This window comes from Somniosus microcephalus, chromosome 9 (genome assembly GCF_052327205.1).
Source record: "Somniosus microcephalus isolate GS21.2 chromosome 9, FLI_Smic_1.0, whole genome shotgun sequence".
NCBI lineage: Eukaryota > Metazoa > Chordata > Chondrichthyes > Squaliformes > Somniosidae > Somniosus > Somniosus microcephalus.
The window spans coordinates 217,141,467-217,165,921 of NC_140995.1; the positions used below are offsets into that span (position 1 = coordinate 217,141,467).

The window sequence follows — 24,455 nt, forward strand, 5'->3', positions numbered from 1 at the left end:
AATATATTTAATGAATTGGCCTCCACTGCCTTCTGCGGTAGAGAATTCCACAGGTTCACCACTCTCTGGGTGAAGAAATTCCTCCTCATCTCAGTCCTAAATGGCTTACCCCTTATCCTTAGACTGTGACCCCTGGTTCTGGACTCCCCGACCATCGGGAACATTCTTCCTGCATCTACTCTGTCGAGTCCTGTTAGAATTTTATAAGTTTCAATGAGATCCCCTCTCATTCTTCTAAACTCTAGCGAATATAAGCCTAATCGACCCAATCTCTCCTCATACGTCATTCCTGCCATCCCAGGTATCAGTCTGGTGAATCTTCCCTGCACTCTCTCCATGGCAAGAACATCCTTCCTCAGGTAAGGCGACCAAACCTGCACACAATACTCAAGGTGTGGTCTCACCAAGGCCCTGTACAACTGCAGCAAGACATCCTTGATCCTGTACTCGAATCCTCTCGCTATGAAGGCCAACATAACATTTACCCCATAGTGAAGAAAGTTTCGTGACTTCCTACTCCATAGTAATCATGGGAACAAGGCACCTGTGGGCCATTTGTCAATCTGAGCACAGGCTGTACGTGGAGTCCAGGAGGCCTGTGAAAGGCCCACTTTACTCCTCAGCCCGAGAGACCCAAGATTAATGGACACCCGGAGAAGTCTTTCAGCCCCGGATCCACCTTCTGACAGCTTTGGCCTGACGGAGAAGCTGCCATTACTCCGCCGCTCAGGCCTCGGGTAAAAATAATGACATCATCGGAGCCCAATCTGCATATTTAAAGAAGGACCCCGCCAGTTTCAGGTGGGTGTCCTTTAAATTGCTGACCAGATTAGGGTATGAAGCCAGCGGGTAATTCCCCAGCTCCATTTTAACTACCCCGATAATGCTGGGCGAGATGGGATTAAAACTCCCTCCTCAATAAGACAGGTTAAGGATTCAGGTACAAAGGGTTTGGTGAAGGGTGTCTACCCAAATTATTAATCTGACTTTTTCCTCTCAGATGCTGACTGGCCTCCTGTGTATATTCTGTTTGCTTTCAAATTGTAAATATTTGGGAGGGGATCTTGCTGCACTTGTATAGTGTTAGATTCCTACTGAGGGTGGGGTTTTCACCCCAGTGTATGTCACACCCTTAGCTTTCACTTTCCACATACTCCCTCTCTTCAGTTTTGAAAGCAGACGATTGGGAGGGGACATTTCTGCGTGCAGTTCTGGTCACCACATTACAGGAAAGATGTGATTGCACTAGAGAGGGTACAGAGGAGATTTACAAGGATGTTGCCGGGAGTAGAGAATCTTAGCTATGAGGAAAGACTGGATAGGCTGGGTCTGTTTTCCTTGGAACAGAGGAGGCTGAGGGGAGACCTTATTGAGGTGTATAAAATTATGAGGGGCCTTAATAAAGTGGATAGAAAGGACCTATTTCCCTCAGCAGAGGGGTCAAAAACCAGGGGGCACAGATTTAAAGTAATTGGGGGAAGGTTTAGAGGGGATTTGAGGATAAATTTCTTCACCCAGAGGGTTGTGGGGGTCTGGAACTCACTGCCTGAAAGGGTGGTAGAGGCAGGAACCCTAACCACATTTAAAAAGTACTTGGATGTGCACTTGGGATTCTCTAACCTGCAGGGCTACGGACCAAGAGCTGGGAAGTGGGATTAGGCTGGATAGCTCTTTGTTGGCCGGCATGGACACGATGGGCCAAAATGGCCTCCTTCCGTGCTGTAACTTTCTATGATTCTATGACTCTACAATTTCCTACATTACAACAGTGACTACAATTCCAAAGTACTTCATTGGCTGTAATGTGCTTTGGGACCTCCTGGGGTCGGGAAAGATGCCATAGAAATGCAAGACTTACTTTCTTTCATACATAAGGGCCCAGAACTTCGGGTCTCCACGGGTGAGTACGCACGGGGTACTCACCCGTAGGCCCAATGGAAGTGCCGGTTTCCTGCATGCACTGCACATGCGCAGGAAACCGGCACTTCCGTTCCCCTGAACGAAGGGGTTCAGAAGTCGAACGCATGCGCGGGAGAGGCTGCGCGTGCGCATCAAACTTATGTTTTTTTTTACAGGTTTTCCCGGGAGGGTGAGTCTCCAGAAGTTACACATTTAAAAAGCAGGCGTAAGGCCTGCTTTTTACAAGGTAAGTGGTAAATTAATTAAAATTAAAACATTTTTTCCACAAGTTTATTATTTTTTAATACTTTAAAGAAAGGTAAGTTTATTTTTAGCCCTGTTAGAAAATCAAATTATGTTTTTCAAAAATTTGAATTATTGTTTAAAATAGTTATTTCATGTAATTTATAGTTTATTTAAAAAATGAGATTTAAAAAAAAAATTATTTGAAGATTTAGTGATGTTTTGAGGCCCGTAGTATTTATAAGTTTTGACAGGTCTTCCTGTCAAACTTATGAATGGGCATTTCCCTGCTCCAATTGGCTCCCCATGGCCCACGTGATCCCAGGGGACGTTTCGAACTAACTGCGCCCCTGGGATACGCACGCACTGCGCGCCGGCAGTTGGAGCAGGCCCGGGATCGGAATTCCACGGGGGCCCACAGCTCAATAGCCGGCGCGCTAGGTAAGTGCAGGTCGGGGGCTTGCACCTGCGGGAAGCCCCTGACCTGAATTTCTGGGCCAAGATATCAGTGGGATAGAAAAGGTTAATCCACAGCACTATTTGAAATTAAACCATGATTACGGGGACAAACCAGTAAAAGGCAGGTTCTGGACTGAAGCACTTCTTCACACAAAGTGATCAACACTGGAATGGCCTTCTGCTGGGGTAGCAGGCAAAACATCTGCAGTCATTTAAGAGGTGAGTGAACACTGTGAAGGAGACACTATAGATTTCCAGGGGAGGATGAGCTGGAACTATCCGGATGAGCTGGAATAACTAGCCGGGTGGCCTTACCTGCCAAAGTTGGACAGATTGTTTGCCGGAGAGGTACTTTGTTCAACCAAACGCATGGCAATTTGGTGAAGCAGGCGCATTTATTGTGGGTACAGAACGCATCAGGCGTCACTTCATGCCAACACAACCTGTTGCATAGGTGACGTATCAGTCAGCATGATGCCAAATGATACGCCCAGCAGCAGACTGGTCAGTGTAGGGAGTTAAGCACATTGTTCTTCTGTATCCAGGGGTGAAAGCCTCCTCTCTCTCTCTCTGCTGACAGTAAGGGGTTGATTTTGCTCTTTGCCGGCCATCCCGGCAGTGAAGAGGTGGCTGCGATTTTGAGGAGCCAGCCTCGTTTACATTGGACTGGTGAGCTGAGGGGGTGTCAAACGGGCGTCTGCCCGATATCGGACCGGCCTGGCTGGCAGCAAGGTAAGTACGTGGTGGGGGGGGAGGGAGCGGAGCGGGAGGGGCTGGGGGGGCTGCGGGGTGGGAGGTGGGGGTGGGGGTCTGGGGGCGAGGTGGCGGGCGAGCGGGGAGGGGATCACGATCGCAGTGGGGGGTGGGGGGTGGTCTCACAGGATGGCAGCGGCCCAGATTGTTTGTGTGGGGCCTACCCCTGCTACTCCTGACCCTCTGCGGCTCTATCGCCAGTGGAATGTTTTGGAGAGTACTCAGCACGCACGCCAACCAGTTCTCTCCTAAAATGGCAATCCAGGTTCTGTACAAAAGCAAAATACTGCGGTTGCTGGAAATCTGAAATAAAAACAGAAAATGCTGAAAACACTCGGCAGGTCAGGCAGCATCTGTGGCGAGAGAAACAGAATTAACGTTTCAGGACTCTGGTTCTAATGAAAGGTCATCGACCTGAAACATTAACTCTGTTTCTCTCTCCACAGATGCTGCCTGACCTGCTGAGTATTTCCAGCATTTTTTGTTTTTAATCCAGGGCCTATGTCCGTCACATGACTCTGATTTGCATATTAAAAGAGGCCTACCGCCTGAAGCAGGCAGACACTTCGGACACCCAGCACGTAGACCCCTTTCAAAATGGCGGCAACTGCAACGGACGTGCTGACAGGGTGGTAAGTACTGCGCCGCCATTTTGACCGTATAATCGTCCTGTTTACACCAGTTGGGACAAATTAAAATCGACCTCTAAGTGTGGAGGTTATTTCCAAACTGCAGGTACTAGAGAACAAACTGAAGGTGGTAATATAATCTTCAGGTTCAGATTTACAGCTATAACTTGTCATAGGAAGCTCTGGATGTGTTAAGAGCCTTGCCCCATGCACTCTCAGGTATCCATTTACCTTGTGTATAATACAGTTTGAACGTAACTAGAAATAGATCGTGCACAGGAATGTGGACCTCCTGCTGAATAGATTAAAGTCCTGGAATCTGCCTCATTGCTCCATATATGTGCGGCACACAATAGGGAAACTGTTCACTACCCGACTGATAACTTGATGTTCACAGGACATCTCAGTGTTGCTTTGGTGCTCAAATACTGACAGGGTTCACAATCAGACCAAATACACCCCCCGTCCTGTGCTGTGCCACCACCTCTCGGCTCAGAGACAAGATTGATGAGCTCAGGTGGGCCGAATGACCTTCCCCGTCCATATTCACCTTGTGATCTTCCTGACCAGATCCCAGCTTGGGAAACCTGGCAGCGAAATGGAGACGGGAGCTGCCAGCTCCAGAAGGCAAGTGCTTTTTACAACACTCCTTGTAGGCCAGCAGGAGTAGAGTGCTCCTGCCCGGACCCCTCAAGGAAGCCATCAGATGCCCCTCTGCCAATCATGGCCTCTCTTTCACCCCTACCACAATCGGCAAATCTCCCCCTCCAGCCCCAATCCCTGGCTCCCTCCCTCCAATTGCCACTCTCTTCCCCCCGCCACTCCCCCTCCAGCCCCAATCCCTGGCTCCCTCCCTCCGATTGCCACTCTCTTTCCCCCCCCCGACCCCCCCCAACCCCCCGCCACTCCCCCACCAAGCCCCAATCCCTGGCTCCCTCCCTCCGATTGCCACTCTCTTCGCCACCCCCCCCCGACCCCCGACCCCCGCCCCACCCGCCACTCCCCCACCAAGCCCCAATCGCTGGCTCCCTCCTTCCGATTGCCGCTCTCTTCCCCCTCCAACCAAGCCCCAATCCCTGGCTCCCTCCCTCCCGATTGCCGAAGTCCGTGCCCAAGGGTCCCTGGCTGCGGCCTCCTGCCAATGGTTTTCCTGCCCGGCAGTCGGCCAGCCTGTCCATTTGGTCAGGTTGTGGGTGGGAAAACGGAAGAAGAAGATTAGAATGAGTTCCTGCCGTTAAATTCAGCAGGACCTCCGCGTCCTCGGCCTTGTCAGGTCTTTCCCGCTCTCTCATGCACCATTCCCACCTCCCCATAAATACCGGGCCTCGTTTCTTCCATCTGTCAATATCTCCAATCTCAAATAACTCCACACCTCAATTACTGTATGTCCATATATCACTTTTTTCCATTTATCGAATATCTCCATATATCCAATATGTCCACATATCAAATATCTCCAAACATTGAATATACCCAGATATTGAATATGTCCATATATAGAATATCTCCAAATCTCAAATATTTCCATATGTCCTAGCTTTGCCTTGGCCAGGTCCCGAAACTGAAACTCTAATCAATCTAAGTTTAATGTATTGAAGTAGGCCTACCTCAATATACCAAAGTAATTGTGTAACTTCACATAGCTACACTTACCTGCTGCCGTGCCCAGTCCTGTACTCTGGGACTCTGCAGTCAGTCTCTTGCTGTGCCCAGTCCTGTACTCTGGGACTCTGCAGTCAGTCTCTTGCTGGGCCCAGTCCTGTACTCTGGGACTCTGCAGTCAGTCTCTTGCTGGGCCCAGTCCTGTACTCTGGGACTCTGCAGTCAGTCTCTTGCCCAGTCCTGTACTCTGGGACTCTGCAGTCAGTCCCTTGCTGGGCCCAGTCCTGTACTCTGGGACTCTGCAGTCAGTCTCTTGCCCAGTCCTGTACTCTGGGACTCTGCAGTCAGTCTCTTGCCCAGTCCTGTACTCTGTACTGCTGCACCAGCCTGACTCATCCATCACAAGTGCTGTGAAAACGCCCTATTCACTCTCCAGTGTGGTCTGCCGATCTCCCATTCCCGCCCTATTCACTCTCCAGTGTGGTCTGCCGATCTCCCATTCCCGCCCTATTCACTCTCCAGTGTGGTCTGCCGATCTCCCATTCCCGCCCTATTCACTCTCCAGTGTGGTCTGCCGATCTCCCATTCCCGCCCTATTCACTCTCCAGTGTGGTCTGCCGATCTCCCATTCCCGCCCTATTCACTCTCCAGTGTGGTCTGCCGATCTCCCATTCCCCAGCAGTGCCGGTACAGCCAGCTCTGTTCTCGTTTCTGTCGTGTATTGATTGCGAGTTTGACACCAGTCAATATGATAATGTAATGTGCGAGTTTAACACCAGTAAATACGGTAATGTAATGTGCAATGCATTGTGGGAATTACCCGGGAAAGCAGCAGTCAGCCATTTTACAAATAAAGTAAAGATCACAGTTATAAGCCTGTCTGCCTGGTTTTATGCTTTAATGCGTTCATATAACATTGGCGACGAGGATAACGAAAGGAATCATTTTAAATAGGTAGTTGCCCAAGTTTTAGTTAGCTAGGACGGAGAAGACCGGCATTCAAAATTTTGCATGCTTCGCCAAGCCAGCCACGTTGGGTCCAAGATGGACGAGGTGGTTAACGTCTTTTGAGTTTTATGCCGACGGCAAAGGACTCATTATCGACGATACCTCTACAGCTGCCACAAAGCAGAGGAGAAGAGCTCTACTTCTACACCTAGCAGGACCAGATGTCCAGGATATCTTTTCGACTCTACCGGACACAGGAGAACCAGCAGACTACACGGCGGCGGTTAGTGCTTTGAATTGCTACTTCGTGCCCCAGGTCAACGCAGCATTTGCTAGACAGACTTTTCATAAGTTGCCCCAGAAGACAGGTGAGACTGTGCAACAATTTGCTACTCGCTTGCGGCAGGCTGCTAAAGACTGTGCTTTTGGGGGGGGATGCGGATAATCAAATAAGAGACGCTATCCTGAGTAGGTGCACGTCAGCCTATGTGCGGAGGAAATTGCTAGAGGAAGGGCATGGTCTAACGCTCGCCCGCACGTTACAATTGGCCTCACTATGTGAAAACGTTGAGGAGCAGATGTCAGCCATGTCATGTACAGAGAAGGCGGAGACAGATACTGTTCGTCGTGTTACACAGAAAAGAGGGTGTTATGCAAAAAGCTCAACAGAGAAACCAAAGGGAAATGGAGATAGGAACAAAAGGAAATGTTACAGATGTGGACACACAGACCACATGGGCAGAGATCCGAAATGCCCAGCACGCGGACAAATGTGTCATAAGTGCAAGGGAAAGGATCATTTCTCCAAAGTATGCCGCACAAAGGGTACAAAGAAACACAGTGTGAACAATGTAGAGGAACAAAATGACTTTGCATTGGCTGTTACTGGAAATAACATGACAGAGAGACTTACCTTTTGTGTGGGGGGAGTAAACCTGAGAATGTTAATTGATTCGGGTGCAACTAATAATGTGATAGATGAGAATACATGGGAAGGATTAAAGTCAGAACACATTAAGTGTCAGTCACATGTCCCTAAGACAGAGAGAAAGTTATTCTCTTATGCTTCTAGCCGACCACTGTCAGTTAAAGGTGTATTCACATGTGCGATTACAATAGGTAAGAGAACTGAGCAGGCGGAGTTCATTGTGGTTAAAGGCCATGGAGAGCCGTTGCTAGGAAGGGAGACAGCCTTGAAACTGGGAGTTTTAAAAATAGGCGCAGATGTCTCAGCTGTGGTAGATGTAAGACAGCTACTAGAACAGCGGTATCCAAAAGTGTTCCAGGGAGTAGGAAGGCTGAACACAAAACAGATCAGTTTGTATATCGACCCACAAGTGAAGCCTGTGGCCCAGCCACTCAAGCATATACCATTCAACTTAAGGGGGGCAGTAGAGGCCAAAATAAAACAATTGAGGGACATGGACATTACCGAACCTGTAACTGGTCCCACCCCATGGGTAAATCCTGTAGTTATTGTACCAAAAGCGGATAAGAATGTAAGGTTATGCCTAGACATGAGACGAGCAAACCAGGCAATAGTGAGGGAACGATATCCAATCCCCACCGTTGATGAGATACTCCAAGGTATGAATGGCTCGACGGTGTTTAGTAAGCTAGACCTGAAATGGGGTTATCACCAGCTAGAACTGACCCCTGAGTCACGGGAAATCACAACGTTTGCAGTACATAACAGAGTATACAGGTACAAGAGGCTGATATTCGGTGTATCTTCAGCTAGTGAGCAATATCAGCACGAGATAGCTAATGCCTTAGCTGGAATAGAGGGTGTTGAAAACACCTCAGACGACATTATCGTGCATGCACACAACCAGGAAACGCACAACAGACGCCTGCACACTGTCATGACCAGACTAATGGAAAGTGGACTGACACTAAACTCAGAGAAGTGCCAATTCAACATGGACCGATTGATTTTCATGGGAATCCTGTTGTCTGAAAAGGGCATCGGACCAACAGCAGAGAGAGTGCGAGCGATGGCAGAAACTCGGGAACCAGAGAATGCTACAGAGGTGAGGAGTTTCTTGGGACTCATTGGGTACAGTAGCAGATTCATCCCGCAGTTTGCAACGCTATCAGAGCCACTGCGACGCCTGACGAGAAAAGACACACCATTTAAATTTGGATCACAACAGAGACAGTCATTCAGTGCACTCAAGGAAGAGTTGGCCAGAGCCAGCACTTTAGCATATTTTGATAAGGACGCACCAACCAAGGTGATAGCAGATGCCAGTCCTGTAGGTTTAGGCGCAGTACTAGTTCAGGACCAACAGGGACAAGAGGTGCCAATATGCTATGTAAGTCGATAGCAAAATACTGCAGATGTTGGAAATCCGAAATAACAACAGAAAATGCTGGAAAAACTCAGCAAGTCAGGCAACATCCGTGGAGAGAAGGGTCTCCATGGAGAGAAGGAGAGAAGGGTCAAACCCGAAACGTCAACTCAAATTTCTCTCCACGGATGTTGCTATGTAAGTCGTAGTTTAACAGACTGAGAGAGGAAATACTCTCAAACAGAGAGAGAGGCCTTAGCTCTTATATGGATGCAGCCTCTCACAAGCCCATACGTGTATGGCCGAAAATTTAACTTGGTAACTGACCATAAGCCATTACAAGTGATATACGGCCCACACTCTAAACCCTGTGCCCGTATAGAGAGATGGGTACTTAGATTACAGCCGTACGATTTTAAAGTGATACACATTCCAGGCAAGCAAAACATTACAGACCCACTGTCACAATTGCTGGGGGAGACAGCAAAACAGGAGAGACATTCTCATGACTCAGATGAATACGTGGGATTTGTAGCTGTGAGTGCGACACCAAAAGCACTCACTACTAGAGAGGTGGAGGAAGCCTCTGCTACTGACCCAGAGCTGATTGAGGTACGGAAGACAATCACAAACGGACATTTTGAGAACTGTAAAGCTTATGCTGTAGGAACGGAGGTTCCTATCAAAAGACTGAGTTCAACTCAGATAATTAAATTAATGAACTTAATGATAACAAACGAGTTCAAACTGGAAACTGCTAGGACACATCAATAACAGGTCTATTCTCTCTGAGGACTCCACGAGGACTGATCCCCTGATCAGGAGAGTGACGTCATGATGTCATCACGTTCTTCCCACCGTTGGGGCATCACGTGACTAACGGCATGATGTCATCACGTGCTGTAAAGGTAACTGGCATTGTACAGTCAAACAGTGTAATTAAAGGTACAGGTACAGACAGTAACTACATCGCTGTTAAAGGAATTATGTACAACCGCTCTGAGTCCTTTGGTGGCTCTGCCACATGCGCCCCCCCAGAATTGTCTTTAACAGAAAAGGTTAGGCGAGGAGGAGGCCTGATGAGCCTATCCGATCGAGAGGTAGAGGAAGGTGACACCGGTGGACGTGTTGGCAGACGGTGGCGGCTGAGCAGGCGCGGCAAGCGCAGGCGGAATGTCAGGCGGCTTTGGTTGATCAGGTGCGGCGGCCACGGGCGGTCGGCCACGTTTGGGTGGTTGAGCGACTATGACAGGGTGATCCAGGTCCAGATGAGCCGGCTTCAAGCGGTCCACTGAGATGTGATCCGGTTTCCCTCCGACGTTGACCAAAAAGGATTTGTCACCCGGTTCGATGACGCGGAAAGGACCAGTGTAAGGAGGCTTGAGCGGATCGCGGTGAGCGTCGTGTCGGATGAATACATACTCCGCAGTCTTCAGTCCCGGTGGCACGTAAGAGGTCTGCAAACCGTGATTGGACGTAGGGATCGGGGCAAAGCATCTGGCTGCTTCTTGGTGGCGAACAAGTTGCCGGGAGGCAGACCATGGCTCTGTGGCCGAAGGGAGGAAATCTCCTGGCACCCGGAGCGGCTGGCCATAGACGAGTTCAGCTGAAGATGATTGTAGATCATCTTTGGGCGCCGTACGGAGACCCAACAGGACCCATGGGAGTCTGTCCACCCATCCTGTGCCTTGAAGACTGGCCCGCAGAGAGGCTTTAAGCGACCTGTGGAATCGCTCGCAAAGGCCGTTTGCCTGAGGATGGTAGGCGGTGGTGCGATGAAGCTTGGTACTGAGCCCCTGAGCCACAGCATTCCAAAGATCTGAGGAAAACTGCGGCCCGCGGTCAGAGGAAATGTCCGCCGGTACTCCAAAACGGGCGACCCAACAGGAGATGAAAGCTCTAGCGATGTCTGCCGACGTGGTGGAAACCAAAGGAATTGCCTCTGGCCACCTAGTGGTGTGGTCCACTATGGTAAGGAGATGAGTATAACCTTGAGAAGGCGGAAGCGGCCCCACAAGGTCCACATGCACGTGGTCGAAACGACGCTCCGGAACAATGAACGCAGCTACTGGAGCCTTGACATGATGCTGGACTTTGGCCTTCTGGCATACGACGCAGGATTAGCCCAGTCACGGACATCGATGTGCATCCCCTTCCAGATGAACTTGGCTGACATAAGCCGTTGCGAAGCCTTCATCCCTGGGTGCGACAACCCATGTATGGCATCAAAAACCTTCCGGTGCCATTTGACTGGCACTATGGGACGAGGGACTCCCATGGAAACGTCTCAAAGGAGCGTGGCACCTGCATCCTGGAAGACGACGTCGGTCGCTTGGAAGCTGGAGGGAACGGTTCGATATGATTGGACCTCCGAATCCGAAACCTGATCTTTCGCCATGAGGGCGTAGTCGATCCCCAGGTGCACCACGTGGACCGTCGCACGGGAGAGGCAATCTGCCACCAGGTTGTCCTTACCAGACACATGTTGAATGTCCGTAGTAAATTTGGAAATGAACATCAAGTGACGTTGTTGACGAGCGGACCACAGTTCGGTGGTCTTGGCCATGGGGAACGTAAGGGGTTTGTGGTCGACAAAAGCCGTGAAGGGGCGCTCCTCCAATAAAAACCGGAAATGGCGAATGGCGAGGAAAAGGGCCAGTAGTTCCCTATCGAAGGTGCTGTACTTTTTCTCATTTGTTCGCAATTGACGGCTGAAAAACGCCAGCGGTTGCCACGTGCTGTTGACCCATTGCTGACGCGTCGGTGGTAAGGGCGATGGTAGCACCTGGAAGTGGGTGTGCCAGCATGGTTGAGTTGGCCAAAGCATTCTTGGTGTCACCGAATGCCTGGATCATTTCAGCTGTCCAGCTGATTGGCTCTTTACCGGACTTGCCCTTGAGGGCCCCGAACAAAGGTTGCATGAGTTGAGCCGCCTTGGGAACGAAACGGTGGTAGAAGTTGACCATCCCCAGTGTTGTGTATGTACCTTTAAGGGAATAACTGGTTTCAGACTGCAGTACCGGCAGTGACCACCCCTGTATAAAAGGCTCTAGCAGGCTTCTGTAGTTTCCAGGTTGTCTCCATTCAGTAAAGACTTGTTATAATCAACTCCTGCAGTCCGTGTCTCAATTATACACGGACATAATATTGGCGACGAGTAAGAAACGAACTTACCTGCAACTCGGCAGCACCTCAGACGACGTTATTGAAGGTCGAATGCCAGAAGAAAGAAAAAAAAAAAATAATCCAAAGAAACTCGAGAAACGGGCGTCGACCGTGGGCAACCGCCCTCCAAATCATCGAATTGAAAAGTGCAGGAGAGACTGTCGAGAGCCAGGCTTGGTTCTCCAGTCTGTGGTTTAACAGCTAATCGGGCTGGTGGCAGGTAGTGCACTGATCCTTCCTGGGCTGCGGCGGGCTAGAGCTCGATCGGGTGGCTCTGCAACGGGGCCGGGCAGCGAGTCGGGAAGCAAAGAGAGAGAGAGAGGGTGGAGCACACAGGGCGCGGCCGGTGCTTCAAAGCCGAGCAGCGTTCGGACCTAAGAAGAGGGAGGGAAGTGTCCCAGAGGGTCCGCTCCACGACGGGAACGGTTCTTCAATTAACGGAGCAAATATTGAAGCGCGATAGAAAAATAAAAATACCGCGGAGAGCGGCGTTGGCAGCAGCAATCGGGGAGGCGCGAAGACCATAGGGCGTCGCCATTACAGGATAGTAAAATAAATATAATCGCCAGCAACAGCGTTGGCAGCAGCAGCAGTGGCGGGAAAGCGCGGGAGGCGCCATCTTAACTCGGCGGGGAAGAAGGAAAAGCGCGGGAGGCGCTATTTTGATCCATCGGGGACGAAGGCAAAGCGCGGAAGGCGCCATCTTAGATTTTCAAGATGCCAAAGACTGGCGGTATCACTGCCTTCGATAATGCAATAGAAGACTGGACCACGTATGTGGAAAGAGTCGAGGTATATTGCGAGGCAAACGAAATAGCCGATGAGAAAAAGGCATCGGTATTGCTAAATTTAATGGGTGCAAGAACGTACGGCCTATTGCGGGACCTGATTACTCCAGCCAAACAGAAGGCAAAGAGTTTTAATGAAATTGTTGCTATCCTACACCGCTGCTGATAGCAGAAAGATTTAAATTCCACAGGAGAAATCAGCATAAAAATGAGAGCAATGCTGATTACCCTACGGAACTACGCAAGCTATCAAAGCACTGCCAGTTCGGAGCAGGACTGGCAGATACCTTACGGGACAAATTTGTCTGTGGACTCCTGAGTGAAGGAACCCAGAAGAGGTTACTCTCAGAGAAAGAGCTGACGCTAGATAAGGCTTTCAGCGTGGCAGTATCGTACGAAGCAGCAGCAAGGGGAGCTGCGGAAATACAACAAAAGCCACAGGAATACGGCACCCACGAAATGACACGGGGATTTGCAAAATGTTATCGCTGTGGCAGAACAAACCATGACCAGAAGGACTGCTGGTCCAAGGACAAAATATGCAGGCAATGCGGAAAGATGGGACACATTGCACGAGTTTGCAGGTCTGGGAAGAAGACTAATGACAACAAAAAGGCTACTAAGGAACCGTACAGGAGAGTACAAAAGATGACGGACAGTAGTTCCGAAGACCAGATGAGCGATAGTGAATCCGGGAACAAGAGACTAAGCTGTCTCAAACTTCACAACGTAATCGCAAAAGAGGATCACCGAACCATTTGGGTCACCCTCACGATAGCAGGGTCCCAAGTCAAAATGGAATTGGATACAGGATCAGCTCTAACCGTCATGAATCGACAAGACTACGAGCGGCTATTCTCACACATACCCTTGAGAGAGACATCCATTGTCTTGAGGACGTATACAGGGCAAAAAGTATACCCCAGAGGAAAAATAAAAGTGCCTGTCGAATACAACGGCTACAGAGGTGGTCCCTTTTCCTAGGGGCACACCAATATGACATCGAGTACAAAGGAACTAAACAGCATGGGAATGCTGATGGATTGTCGCGCCTATCGTTGCCGACGGTGGAAGAAGAACTGGCAGTGGATCCAGTGGAGTTATTCCACTCGACTATAGTCGAATATCTCCCTGTGACGAATGCAAACATAGAAAAGGAAACACGAAATGACCCGACACTCTCCTGGGTCTATGATTTAATGGTGAAGGGACGGCCAGCACATGGCGAACCACTGCTGCCAGCATTCTCGCAGAGAAGAGAACAGCTGTCAGTGTGCAGAGGAACCTTGATGTGTGGATCCAGAGTAGTAATTCCACCCAAATTGAAGGATAGAGTGCTCAATGAGCTTCATGAGTGTCATCTGGGAGGGGTAAAAATGAAGAACTTAGCCAGAGCGTTTGTGTGGTGGCCGGGAATCGAGAGAGAAATCGAAGAGATGACCAAGAGCTGTACAGGATGCCAGAAGGTCCAAAACGCCCCACCACAAGCCCCTCCACATCCATGGGAGTGGCCCTCATCTCCACGGCAAAGGGTGCACATTGATTTTGCTGGTCCCTTTATGGACTTGATGTTTTTAATTGCGGTGGATGCACATTCAAAGTGGCCAGAGGTAATAAAAATGTCCTCAACCACCACAGAAAAAACTATCACAGTCTTACGAACCATATTCGCCAGGAATGGGCTGCCTGAACAGATTTGCTCTGACAATGGACCACAGTTTGTGTCTGAAGAGTTCCGGAGGTTCTTAAAGAACAATGGTGTTAAGCATTACACATCCGCCCCATATCATCCAGCCACTAATGGATTGGCCGAGGGGTTTGTTCAAACATTCAAGAAGGCTATCAAGGCAATGTGTAATGAAGATATACCCCTACAACACAAGGTGGATAACTTCTTGTTTGCCTACCGGAATGCGACACATGCGGTTACCAACCAAACTCCAGCCATGATGTTCTTCAATCGAAGACTACGATGCCGCTTGGATTTGGTTAAGCCAAACGTCAGAAGAGATGTGGAGAACAGGCAGTTTCAGAATATGAATGAAAGGCCGACCAGGAGTTTTAAGATAGGTCAACCAGTTTTGGCCCGGGACTACCGCACAGAGAAATGGCAGCCAGGAACGATCTGTACACGGCAAGGACCTCTAATGTATACCGTGGACGTTGGAGAGAGCATTGTAAGACGCCATGCTGACCAGATTCTAGAGTCACTGGAAAACGTCAACTCCACACCACGATCTGATACACCTGGCGATGAAACCGAAGTACCAATTGCATCTACCGCAGAATCGGTGATATTGGAAGCAGAGGAACCAAACAACGACATTGATCCCGACTCAACCTTGCCAGAAGAACCTGATATCCCAAAGAGGCGTTATCCATACAGAATCAGGAAGCCTCCTCAAAGACTGAACTTATAATTGCTTAACTTCAACCAATGTATCTAACAACCGTAATTGTAATTGTAATTAGTTATTATTTAGTTGTTAAATGAATGTTATGTACTGTTTATCTAAAAGGGGAGGAATTGTTGTGTATGCACCTTTAAGGGAATAACTGGTCTCAGACTGCAGTACCGGCAGTGACCACCCCTGTATAAAAGGCCCTAGCAGGCTTCTGTAGTTTCAGTTACCAGGTTGTCTCCATTCAGTAAAGACTTGTTATAATCAACTCCTGCAGTCCGTGTCTCAATTATACACGGACATAATACCCAGGAACTCCTGCAAAGCCTTGACTGTCGACGGCTGCGGGAAAGAAGTAACCGCCTCAACCTTTGTCACCAAAGGGACGGCGCCGTCCGATGTTATGCGGTGTCCCAGGAAGTTGATTTGTTGTAGGCCAAACTGACACTTGGCCGGGTTGATGATTAACCCGTGCTGGCTGAGGCGCATAAAGAGGGAACGCAAATGGGAGATGTGCTCCTCCTTGCTGGCACTGGCGATGAGTATGTTATCCAGGTAGACAAAAAGGAAACGCAGGTCCCGTAGGACGGAGTCCATTAAACACTGAAATGCCTGTGCTGCGTTCTTTAAGCCAAACGGCATCCGCAGGAACTCAAAGAGGTCAAATGGGGTGATGACCGCGGTTTTCAGAACGTCTTGTGGGTGCACTGGATCCTGGTGATATCCACGGACGAGGTCGACTTTAGAGAAGATAGTATTTCCCGCCAAGTGGGCCGAGAAGTCCTGGATATGCAGGATCGGGTACCGATCCGGAGTGGTGGCGTCGTTGAGGCGTCGGTAGTCACCGCATGGCCGCCAGCCGCCGCCTGGTTTCGCCACGATGTGGAGAGGCGAAGACCAGGGACTGTTCGATTGCCTAATGATGCCGAGCCACTCCATTGTGGCGAACTCCGCCTTCGCAGCTGCAAGCTTGCTGGGTTCGAGCCTTCTAGCCCATGCATAAACCGGGGAGCCAGTAGTGGTGATGTGATGTTCAACACCATGTTTCGTCGCTGAAGAGGAGAAGGTGGGCCTTGTCAGCTCCGGAAACTCCCCGAGGAGCCGCGTGAAATCATCTGGAGGAGGAAAAGCACAGGCAATGGAACGGGCCACGGAGGTACCGTGGAAACACGGGATCGAGTGGAAAGTGGCCGCGTTGATCAGCCGGCAGTGTCGGACATCGACTAGCAGGCTGTTGGCACACAGAAAATCTGCCCCAGGATAGCCTGTGAGACTGTAGCTGTGACGAAATCCCAAAAGAAGCGCTGACCGCCGAAACAGACTTCAACCCGCCGCTTTTGGAACGTTCGAATAGCTGCGCCATTAGCCGCTACGAGGGAAAAACCGAGGTTCCCAGTCTGCGTGTCGAGCTTCGACGCAGGTAGAATGTTACACTGCGCCCCGGTGTCACAAAGGAAACGGCGGCCCGAGAGGGAATCGGTGATATAGAGGAGTTTCCCCGTAGAACCGATGGCCATCGCCACTGCGGAACGCCTGTTAGATTTGGTCATCCGTCGCCAGGGACGCCACCTGCGCCTTCTTGGTTTTTTTTGGGCGAAAAATTGCAGGGGGAACGGCAGCATCGTGCTTTCGCGCCAAAACGGGTGTGGTAGGAGCACCAGCCCACTGTAGGAGAAGCCGGGACCATGTCTGTGGGGGGTGGGCGCCTCGTAGCCGCACAACACTGCTGGGTAACCGTGAAAATCTTATCGGCTTCGGCCACAAGCTTGGTGCAGTCTGTAATGTCGGAGCTGGCCAGGGCAGCCTGAACCTGTTCAGGCAGTTGGTAGAGGAAAAGCTCCCGGAAGATGAAACATTCCGGTTCAGCACCCAAGAGCGTGAGCATTTGGCTCATGAGCTCGGACGGTTTGGAGTCCCCAAGACCGGACAGTGTGATGAGCCGGCGAGCACGCTCCGACTTTGATAGCCCGAAAACCTGAAGCAACCGCGCCTTAATTGCATCGTACTTGCTGTCAGTAGGGGGACTACCGATGAGGCTGATGATCCGAGATGCAGTTGCGCTGTCGAGGGCGGAGACCACGTAATAATAATAATGGGTCTGATCCGCGTTGATGTTCCGGATGGCGAACTGGGCTTCAGCCTGGATGAACCAGGCGTCTGGTTGTTGCTCCCAGAACTGAGGCAGTTTCAGCGTGACGGCGTTCGTGTCAATGTCGAATCTTCCACGAAAATCGTTTGTAGAAGTCGGGGTCACCAATGTAGGAACGGAGGTTCCTATCAAAAGACTGAGTTCGACTCAGATAATTAAATTAATGAACTTAATGATAACAAACGAGTTCAAACTGGAAACTGCTAGGACACATCAATAACAGGTCTATTCTCTCTGAGGACTCCACGAGGTCTGATCCCCTGATCAGGAGAGTGACGTCATGATGTCATCACGTTCTTCCCACCGTTGGGGCATCACGTGACTAATGGCATGACGTCATCACGTGCTGTAAAGGTAACTGGCATTGTACAGTCAAACAGTGCAATTAAGGGTACAGGTACAGACAGTAACTACATCGCTGTTAAAGGAATTATGTACAACCGCTCTGAGTCCTTTGGTGGCTTCGCCACAATGCAGCAATTGCAAATGAGCTGTGCGTAGTGGGGTACCTAGTTCTTCGGGGAACACGCATCGTGCTACCCACAGTGTTACATGCACGAGCCCTGGTGTTAGCACATGAAGGACACTTGGGAATAGTTGGAACAAAGCAACATCTCAGAACCAAGGTTTGGTGGCCTGGCATGGACAAGGCAGCTGAAAAACACTGTAAAGCGTGCCACGGCTGTCAGATAGTAGCCAGACCCGACCCACCTGAACCATTGAGACCAACACCATTACCGGAGGGCCCCTGGCAGGATGTAGCTATAGACTTACTGGGGGCCTTGCCATCCAACCACTCCATTCTTGTGGTAGTTGATTATTATAGTCGCTACTATGAATATGACATCATGACCTCCACAACAACAGAGAAGGTTATTGATAGTTTAGAGTCAATCTTCAGCCGTCATGGTTTGCCAATCACCTGCAAATCTGATAATGGTCCCCAATTCAGATCTGAATTATTCAAAGAATACTGTGAAAACAACGGGATCAAACACCTGAAAACGACAGCAAAATGGGCTCAGGCTAACGGAGAAGTCGAGCGCCAGAATGCATCGCTGATGAAGAGAATCAGAATTGCTCAGTCAGAAGGACTAGATTGGAAACGTGAACTTAGAAAATATGTGACTGTGTACAGGAGCATTGACCATGCCATGACAGGAAAGAGCCCGGCAGAGCTGCTCTTTAAACAGAAAATGAGAGGAAAGCTGACAGACATCACAGAGTCGCGCGCAGACATGGAAGTACGTGACTGGGATGCAGAACAAAAAGGCAAGTCCAAACTGTACGCAGATGAACAGCGGAGAACACAATACTCAGAGGTGGAAGTTGGCGACACGGGCTGGTACGGCAGGACAAAGTGGACAAGTTCACCACTCCTTTTAATGCCACACCGCACAAAGTTTTGAGTAAAACAGGGAGTCAAGTAGTCGTAGAACCTCCAGACGGAGCACGCTACTCGAGAAACACTACGTTTGTGAAGAAATACAGAACCAATGGACCAAAGGAGACACTCCATGAGCAGGAGGAAACACAAGAGACTGAGGACAGTATAATAGACCCTGACACACATACCACTGTGACACAGGCAATACCCACTGACACCAACATGTCAGACATACCCAATACAGCCAGACCTCAAAGAGTTAAAAGAAAACCCCAAAGACTGTCTGATTATGTCACAACATAAAATGTGCGAGAACTGCATGGGTGATGTTAAATGTTTAAACCTGGGAATTATTTAGTTGTGTGATAAGACACAAGTTTGTAAAAAGTTTATAAATCAAATAAGTTATGCAGTGTTATTGTAAGCAACTGTTTGTAAACTGCAAGTTTGTTTCCAAGGAAAAGGGGGATGTCGTGTATTGATTGCGAGTTTGACACCAGTCAATACAGTAATGTAATGTGCGAGTTTAACACCAGTAAAGAACATAAGAACATAAGAACATAAGAAATAGGAGCAGGAGTAGGCCAATCGGCCCCTCGAGCCTGCTCCGCCATTCAATAAGATCATGGCTGATCTGATCCTAACCGCCAATCCACTATCACAGAACCATCTCCTGAATCTAACAGAATTAGACACACGAAATAGGAGCAGGATCAGGCTACACGGCCCCTGGGCCCGCTCCGCTACCCACAGGGCCATGACCGATCCGAACCTAGACTCATGTCCAAATTCCTGCCCGCTTCCCGTAACCCTTAATTCCCTTTACTTATAGGAAACTATCTATTTCTGTTTTAAATTTATGTAATGATGTAGCTTCTACAGCTTTTTGGGGCAGCATATTCCATGGACCTACCACCCTCTGAGTGAAGTAGTTCCTCCTCATCTCAGTTTTGAAAGAGCAGCCCCTTATTCTAAGACTATGCCCCCTAGTTCTAGTTTCACCCATCATCGGGAACATCTTCCCCGCATCCACCCGATCCAACCCCTTCACAATCTTATATGTTTCAATAAGATCGCCTCTCATTCTTCTGAACTCCAATGAGTAGAGTCCCAATCTACTCAACCTCTCCTCATATGTCCATCCCCTCATCCCCGGGATTAACCGAGTGAACCTTCTTTGTACTGACTCGAGAGCAAGTATGTCCTTTCTTAAGTATGGACACCAAAACTGTACGCAGTATTCCAGGTGCGGTCTCACCAATACCTTGTACAACTGAAGCAATACATCCCTATTTTTATATTCTATCCCCCTAGCAATGAAAGCCAACATTCCATTGGCCTTCTTAATCACTTGCTGCACCTGCATACTAACCTTTTGAGTTTCGTGCACCAGGACCCCCAGATCCCTTTGTACTTCAGTACTTTCCAGTTTCTTGCCATTAAGATAATAACTTGCTCTACGATTTTTCCTGCCAAAGTGCATAACCTCACACTTTCCAGTATTGTATTCCATCTGCCAAATCTCTGCCCACTTACTTAGCCTGTCTATGTCCCCTTGCAGGTTTTTTATGTCCTCCTCACTCACTACTTTCCCTCCCATCTTAGTATCATCTGCAAACTTTGATATGTTACACTCGGTCCCCTCCTCCAAATCATTAATATTGATTGTAAAGAGTTGGGGACCCAGCACTGACCCCTGCGGAACACCACTAGTTACTGATTGCCAGTCTGAGAATGAACCATTTATCCCAACTCTCTGCCTTCTGTTAGATAGCCAATCCTCTATCCATGCCAGAATATTACCCCCAATCCCGTGATTTTTTATCTTAAGCAATAATCTTTTGTGTGGCACCTTGTCAAATGCCTTTTGGAAGTCTAAATACACTACGTCCACTGGTTCCCCTTTATCCACCCTATATGTTACTTCCTCAAAGAACTCCAGCAAATTTGTCAAACATGACTTCCCCTTCATAAAACCATGCTGACTTTGTCCTATAAATACAGTAATGTAATGTGCAATGCATTATGGGAATTACCCGGGAAAGCAGCAGTCAGCCATTTTACAAATAAAGTAAAGATCACAGTTATAAGCCTGTCTGCCTGGTTCTATACTTTAATGCGTTCATACAACAGTTTCCACTGCTGGGTTTTGCATATTTGAATCTGATGGGCCCGATGTCAAAGGAAGCCCCAGGCCTCAGTGCCGCTCTCTTACTACGGAGATGGGGCTGTTAAGTAAACCAGGTGGTAGTTGTGGTCTCTGGAGGTTCTGAGAGCCTCCTGGAGATACTGGTCTTCACCGGTTCCTGCAGAGGAAGTCTGGTGGTTTTATAAACACAATCAACAACAACAACTTGCATGTATATAGCGTCTTTAACTTAGTAAAAATGCCCCAAGGCGCTTCACAGGGGCATAATCAGACAAAATTTGACACCGAGCCACATAAGGAGATATTAGGACAGGTGACCAAAAGCTTGGTCAAAGAGGTAGGTCTTAAAGAGCGTCTTAAAGGAGGAGAGAGAGGTAGCGAGGCGGAGAGGTTTAGGCAGGGAATTCCAGAGCTTAGGGCCTAGACGGCTGAAGGCACGGCCACCTGAAGCAGATGGCAGCAATTTTTCTGGCATCCTCAGCTGCCTCTAATGCCCAAGCAAGTGGCTGTACTTAGCGGTCTGTGTTGACCTTCCCCGACCTCTGAGGAAGTTACATCAGAAGCTGTCACAAATCGCAACTTCAAGGTAACTGTGTGTGTGATCCGTTATCTTTCCAGTGCTGCAGAACCTGCCCTGCAACATAATCCAGAGGGGATGCCCAGGGCCCAAGCAATCAGCAGCAATTTTACCTTGTGCCATATAACATTGAAACATCTCCAAGTGCTGCACACAATGAATTAATGTTGCCGTGATATGATATGTTCGAAATTGCCATAAACCCTCGAGCCACGGGGGGTGGGGGGGGGGGGGGGGGAGAAGAGCCATATGAAGGGGGAGCGGCTGGGGAGAAGGTACACAGGCAGCTTAGATTTAACTACTAGGTGCTGAGGATGATAAAGGTGTGGATTGGACTGTCCAGGGGGTGGGGGGGGGGGGGTGGGGGGGGAGCTGATAATGTGAAAAATTTAAAGGAGAAATTGAATAGATTAATGGGGGGGGCGGCGATTGAGGGGTATTTGTTTTAGGGATGGATTTCACAGTCTTTTCCAGTCCTGCCAGCTCATATATTCCTAAGATATGTGGACAAACACAGGTGCCATTCTGTGACAGCAGCATCCCACAAACCGTAATGAGATGAATGACCAGTTAATCTACTATTTTATGGCACTGATTTGAGGGAAGAACTGGTTGGCCAGGACATCAGGAGAACTCCCTGCTCTTCTTCGAATTAGTACCATAGGATCTTTTCTGTTCAACAAAATCACCGGAACATCAAAAGGGACTTTGGTTACAAGTCTCACCTGAAGGACAGTTCCTCTGACAATGATGCACTCCTCCCACTCCAGTGAACGGGCAGCCTAGACTCTAACTACAACACTGTTCCAATGAAGCTCAACGTAAGCTCGAGGAACAGCACCTCATCTTTCGAGTGGGCACTTTACAGCCTTCTGGACTCAACATTGAGTTCAACAATTTCAGACGATAACCCCCTCCCATTTTTTCAGGCAGCAGCTGTTTATAATTCTGCCATCCCCATTTGCAACACTTAACCACTCCTGTCTTGCATTCTAGCACAGACCGTCCCTTCAGTTCCTCCCCTCCCCTACCCCACCTTTCACTGCCTCAGCGCCTGCTTAAAACCTGTTACATCTCCAACTTTTACCAGTTCTGAAGAAGGGTCTCCGACCTGAAACGTTAACTCTGTTTCTCTCTCCACGGATGCTGCCTGGCCTGCTGAGTGTTTCCAGCATTTTCTGTTGTTATTTCAGATTTCCAGCATCCGCAGTATTTTGCTATTCTAACGACAACCTTCTCAGCCAGAGGCAAGAATATTGCCAACTGTGCTGAGATAAGAAAGTAACTAACTAAGTAAGTTTCATTTATACATTTAAACCATCATAATCTTCAGAGGTCCCAAAGCATTTTACAGCCAATGAAGTACTTTTTGAAGTGTAGCCGCTGTTGTAATGTAGGAAACGTGGCAGCCAATTTGCGCACAGCAAGCTCCCACAGGCATGACCAGATTAACTGTTTTAGTGAAATTGGTTGAGGGATAAATATTGGCCAGGACGCTGGGGAGAACACCCCTGCTCTTCCTCGAAACAGTGCCGTGGGATCTTTTACGTCCACCTGAGAGGGCAGATGGGGCCTCGGTTTAACGTCTTGTCCGAAAAAAGAGAGAGGAAAATAAGAATTGCTTGTTGAAATGGCCAACGGGGCACCTCAGACAAGTAACCGGTGAAGTTTCACAGCCTCTGTGCTATAACTCACAGGACATTAGAACTAATTATTCCCACACTCAATTACCTTAAACACTCCATTCACACTGACCTCTGCCACTCCCCGCTCCACCATCATTTGTTCTTGCAGTTTGCAAACTTCACTCCCCTCACATTCCTCTTTCATTCCGTTTAAACCGGCCAGAAAGAGTAGAGTTCGGCAGCTCCGCACCAAGCTCGATCTCTCGTCACATGCCACTTGTGTGTGGGCGAAAAGAACTTTTGTAAAATGCAGCCAGATGGTCAGGTAAAGGTAAAGTAAACAGGAACAGGTGCAGAACAAACAGCGTTGCATAGCAACCATGAATCAGAGTAAGCTCTCAGAATGTAGCAAGGGTTAGGTATGAAAGAAGAACAGATCATATAATTATTAAACAAGGGTAGTTAACAATGTGTGTACCTGACGACTAATGGAGCAGCCTTTGTTCTGCTGTCACCAGGTGTTTTCCATTGCTGTGTATGTAGACAATCATTGACCGGAATATTCCAAATAATAAGTGGCTGGAGCATTGCCCTCTGGGATTCAGGAACCAACCCAGAGTGAAACAATCTATGGAGCTGGGCTGTGTGAGTGAGTGTGAGAATATCAGAGAGAGTGTGAGTGTGAGAGAGAGAGTGTGAGAGAGAGTGTGTGTGAGTATCAGAAAGAGTGTGAGTGAGTGTGAGAGAGAGTGGGGGAGAAATTCAGTTGCTAGCGCCACCCGTTAGCACCTTAAGAGGGCGATAAGTGGGGCGCTAACCAACTAGCGCCTGGGCGCGGCGAGACCTGCGCCTCTCGCGAAATTGAGCGGACATTTTGTGGCGGCGCTAAACAATACCGCCACGATCTCCTGCGCCGGCAGATCGTGACGTCATTCGAGTGCGCAACGCCCCGTTAGCGCCCTGGACCGGAAATTGAGTGGCGCCCCCTGCCTTACCGCCTGCCGCTAGCAATGACAGGTTGAGGGGAACGTTATGCTGTCGGAAAGGGACTAGGGGAGCGCTATTTAAAGGCTAGAGTTTAGAAGAATGAGAGGGGATCTCATTGAAACTTATAAAATTCTAACAGGACCAGACAGACTAGATGCAGGAAGGATGTTCCCGATGTCCGGGGAGTCCAGAACCAGGGGTCACAGTCTAAGGATAAGGGGTAAGTCATTTAGGACAGAGATGAGGAGGAATTTCTTCACCCAGAGAGTGGTGAACCTGTGGAATTCTCTACCACAGAAGGCAGTAGAGGCCAATTCATTAAATATATTCAAGAAGGAGTTAGATATATTTCTTAAGGCTAAAGGGATCAAGGGGTATGGGGAGAAAGCAGGGACAGGG

General features: G+C 49.0%; 1 protein-coding gene across 3 annotated transcripts in view; it reads right to left on the bottom strand.

Moving 5' to 3' along the window:
• LOC147113028 (TOG array regulator of axonemal microtubules protein 2-like) overlaps positions 1-23,354 on the bottom strand; it is a 203,889-nt gene extending 180,535 nt beyond the window's left edge. For all 3 annotated transcript variants that reach the window (XM_085997898.1, XM_085997897.1, XM_085997900.1), the window contains exon 1: positions 23,200-23,354. In XM_085997898.1, coding sequence (XP_085854024.1) covers positions 23,200-23,274 — 75 coding nt within the window. In that variant the 5' untranslated portion in view covers positions 23,275-23,354. The remainder of the gene's footprint in view (positions 1-23,199) is intronic.
• Positions 23,355-24,455: the final 1,101 nt, after the last annotated feature.